The following is a 4,302-nucleotide window of genomic DNA, read 5'->3' as shown; positions in this document are numbered from 1 at the left end:
GATCCCGACCGGCCCAGCACCCCCATCGTGCTGAGGAGGGCCCAGGCGCGGGCGCGCAACAACAACAACTCACACTGTGCGCCGGCAGCGCCCGCCCACTGGAGTGCGCTGATCTCCCCGCCTGCGCCGCAACAGCCCCCCAGCCTCAGACCCCCGCCCGACGCCCCCTTCTCCTCCGCCCTCTCGGGCCTGCCCCGACCAGCCTCGCCTTATGGATCGCTCCGCCGCCACCCACCGCCCTGGGCTGCCCCGGCCCACGTGCCGCTCACACCGCAGGCCAGCTGGTGGGCCTTTGTGGAGGCCCCTCGCGTGAGCCCTGAGGTGCCCCCTGACCTGCTGGCCTTCTCCGGACCTCAGCCTCTTTTCCGGGGCTCCCACCGGAAAGGGGCTCCCTTTGGCTTCCCTGGGCCCTCCCCACGGGCGTCGTGGAGGCGGGTCTGGCCGTCTCCCCAGCCTTCGCTGAGGAGCCTGCCGGGCCTGGGCTACCGCTCCCCTGTGGGGCCCGCGTCCCCTCAGCCTTCCATTCGCTCCAGCCCCTTTCAGCCGCCCTTCTCTCCCCCACCCCGGCGTTTCCGCTCGCTGCGGGAGCCCCTGACCCCACGCCGAGTCTCTGGGCGTCTGGGCGCACCCCACTCGCCCACCCTTGGCGACTCGCAGCAGCCCTCGCCACCCCTTCTGCTGGGCCCCAGCCCGAGGAGCTGCTCGCTCAACCTGCCCTCGCGCCTCCCACACACGTGGCGCCGTCTCAGCGAGCCTCCCACCAGAGCTGTGAAGCCCAGGGTGCGTCAGCCCTTCCACCGACCAACGAGCCCTGGGCCTTGGCAGGCAGCAGTGGCTGCAGCTGCGGTTACCCCTGATCCCCAAGAGAGCCAGCGTGAGTCTGAGGATGCCGAGACGCCCTGGACAGTGCCCCCGCTGGTCCCCAGCTGGGACGTGGACATGCCTCCCACTCAGCGCCCACCCTCGCCCTGGCCAGGAGGTGCTGTCAGCCGCCAGGGCTTTTCCAGGCCACCCCCTATACCTGAAAACCCCTTCCTTCAGCATGTGGGCCCTGTGCCATCCTCTGCCTCTCAGCTGGAGAACCCAGCCTCTGACGTGACCAGTGTCTTCCTGGGTAGACACCATGACCTGGGGCCTGGACAGCTGGCCAAATCAGCCAGCCCTGGCCCTGAGCAACCCGAAGAAGAGTCTCCCTCAGGGGACCACCAGCCACCAGCAGAGCCTGAGCCCGCAACCCAAATACCCCCCAAAAAATCCCCCCCAGAGCGGAAGGCACTAAGGCTCAGCCTCTCCCACCCGCGGGCTGCATGTGACCAGATGAGGTCTGCATGGCCACCATGGCGCCGCTGGGGGACGCTGCCCAGTGCCCCAGCTCCCTTGGCACCCACTGGGATCCCAGGGCCCCTGCCCAAGGCAGGTGTGCAGCGCCAGGCAGGTCCTGGGCGTTTTGCTGTGGTTATGCCTCGGGTGCAAAAGTTGAGCTCTTTCCAGCCAGTTCGTCCTGCCACCCAGCAGCCCCCTACCCAGCTGACCCAGGATCCAGAACCCAGCCTCAAGCCAAGAGCCTGGAGTCTGCTCTGGTCCTGCCTCAGGCTGCCAGCAGAGACCCACAAACCCTGGCCACAAGTACATGCCTGCCCCCCATCCTGCCGCCTGGACTCTGGAGCTGCCTGTCTGTCCCATGGGGGCCCCTGGGAAGAAGTTGGCCCCAAGAGCTGGTGGAGCAAGGTATGGGCACAGGTCAGAGGGAGGGCTTGGGAGTTGTGTCCTGGGAAACAGGGCAGAAGACGGCCTCAGGACCTTGGTGAGCTGCTGCCTGCATGGACCTCAGTCTTCCCATCTGTAATTTAGGGAGAACAATCCCAGGCTCCCCAAGCCTCTGGAGGATTTAACAAGGGGATGCCTAAGCACAGGACAGAGGCACCAGAAACTCCTCCCAGGTCACTTTGGGAAAGGGATCTTGTCCTAGCTTGGGTTCTGAGCAGTCCTGTCCTGGTCCAGTCTGGATGGCATGTCGATCCCTACCTGCCCCTCAGAGATTTTGGCTGAGTACAGAATTGCAGTACTTGACTATCCACCCTGTCCCATCCCCACATTAAAGCCCATGCTGTTCCTCTTGCCTCCTCCTGATCCTCCCCTCAACTGGAGTCCTCTCTCCTGGGTTCCTGCTTAACGACAGTCCCCTGAGCTGGAGGATTCTGGACTATTTAAAGTGAGGGACTCAAGAACCAAACTTCCAGCCTCTTCCTTGCACTGTGGGGAAACAGAAACCCAGAAGGTCACAGTGGATCAGGACTGAGCCAGGAATCTGGCTACCTGTGGGATATTGGGCAAGCAGCTTGTCTGAGGGGTGCCAAGCCTGTGCCTGGCTGCCATGTTAGTGGTGGAATGCGAGTCTGACTCTGAGTGGCCATCAGCGAAGGGGGGTGGTCACCGGAGCCTTCCCCGGCATGCCTGGGGTGGGCGGGGCATGCAAAGGCAACAGGCGTTTCTCAGCCTATGCAGACGGTGCCCCGTGGAGCGGGCAGCCAGCTGGCCTGGCAATGGCAACCGGGGCGGCTTGGCTGCTGGGGGGGCCTTGGCCCCGGCGGCGGGTACCCCAGGCCGTGTGGGCCGCAGCGTTGCGGGAGCGGGCAGCAGGGCGCCCTGGGGTGAGGGGCAAGGATGCCTGGGCCCTCCTCACCCTGGAATACGTGAGTGGCTGAATTATTCAGGGTTTGTGGCCACTGGCACACAAGGGTAGATGGGTGGGCAGGAGGCCAGGGCCTCAGGGTGATACTCGCTGTGGCCTACTTAGCACTCAGGGCTCCCTTCTGGTGTCCCCTTTCCTCACTTGCTTAGGGAGGGGTTTGGGATGGATCTGAGAAGCTGGAAAGATAAGGCGCACACGTGCACTCGCAGTCCTATGAGTCACGTGCAGGCTTGCGTGCCTGGGATGTATGCGTGGGTGTACCACAGCCAAACAAAGAAAGCATGTGTGTGTGCTGCAAGGTCTGAGGAGCTGTGGCATCCATCGGGTCATGTGCACACGTAGCCAGGCACAGAGGAGACCCTGCAGCCCAAAGACAGTATCAAGACTTCCGTGTTGAGCCCCGCAGCTATGGGGACAGCCCCAGATGTCTATGCACACAAGAATATGTCAAATGGACATTGAAAGCATATGCCTCCAGCTGAAGTACCACAAGCTTTCACGCATGTCCACAAGCATCTTGCAAAACCACAGGTTTTGAGCTGCAAATGCCATTGCATGTAGGTCTGTGCATCTGGGTCTACATGATTGCCCTGGCCTAGGCACAGGGGTATGGCGTGGAATGGGACAGTCTTGGTCTTGAACTTGCTGGAGGTCCCATGCACCAAGATATGAGTGTTCATCAAGTTGTCACATAAGCAAAGATTTGGGGTCCATTCGGAGAAGGGAGAACACTGGGAGAGCATGGGAACACATGGGCATAGGGCAGCTGTGTGTCTCTGTGAGTAAGGGCTACATGCAGGCTCCACAGGCCATGGCATTCTAAGGCAAGGAAGCTCACAGGACCTACCTGACCTGGACTTTTCCCTCCTTCACAACAGGAGCAGGCCAGTGTGTCCAAGCTAGGGGGCCATTCATGGAAACCCTCTAACTGAGTAACCATTAACTTTCTCTCTCACAGATGTACTCCATTCGCAACCTGCCATCCACACGGTTCCGTGAACAGCTCCGGGAAGATGGTGTGGAGGACATGACACAGCTGGAGTGAGTAGGCAGGGTGGCAGAGTCAGTGAGGGGTCACAGAAGAGTTGCCACACTCCAGGCCAGAGCACTCCTGCTACCAGGGGTGCTTCTCACTTCCTGTTACACTTTCAAAGCCTCGATTTCTTCTGCAAAGTCATATAGTGTCACAAAAGCCAAATGTGTGCGCAGCATATCTCTGTGAGTCAGACAGGCCTGAGTTCGCCCAGCCCTACCACTTATCAGCTGGGGGACCTTGGGTAAATCACTTTGTTCTATGTGCCTCAGTTTCTCATCTATAAGAGGGGGATAATACAGCTGTTATTATGAGGGTGCTGGCACATTGGAGGTACCCTAAAAATGAGGGCTATGCTGGTCAATGTCATTATCTAATCATGGTGACCTCACATCTGCTAGCTAAGAGCATCTCCAACCCAGTGAGGTAGGGACAGTGATTATCATACCAATTAGATAAGGTAAGAAAATGAGGCACAGAAAGTTTAAGTAACTTCCCAAGACCTCACTGTTAGTTGGTATCAGAGACAGGACTTGAACTCAGGCCTTTCTGACCAAGGCCCTGCACTGAGGGAAAG

General features: G+C 60.1%; 1 protein-coding gene across 1 annotated transcript in view; it reads left to right on the top strand.

Moving 5' to 3' along the window:
- Positions 1-4,302, top strand: part of MYO15A (myosin XVA) — a 52,245-nt gene that overhangs the window by 1,956 nt on the left and 45,987 nt on the right. Inside the window, 2 exon segments of the mRNA XM_025044396.1 lie at positions 1-1,728; positions 3,651-3,733. The exon segment at positions 1-1,728 is cut by the window's left edge and continues 1,956 nt beyond it. Coding sequence (XP_024900164.1) covers positions 1-1,728; positions 3,651-3,733 — 1,811 coding nt within the window.

The sequence above is a fragment of the Pteropus alecto genome, unplaced genomic scaffold (genome assembly GCF_000325575.1).
Source record: "Pteropus alecto unplaced genomic scaffold, ASM32557v1 scaffold52, whole genome shotgun sequence".
Classification (NCBI taxonomy): domain Eukaryota; kingdom Metazoa; phylum Chordata; class Mammalia; order Chiroptera; family Pteropodidae; genus Pteropus; species Pteropus alecto.
Note: the sequence above shows the minus strand (reverse complement) of the source record. Positions and strands in the feature narration are given on the sequence as shown.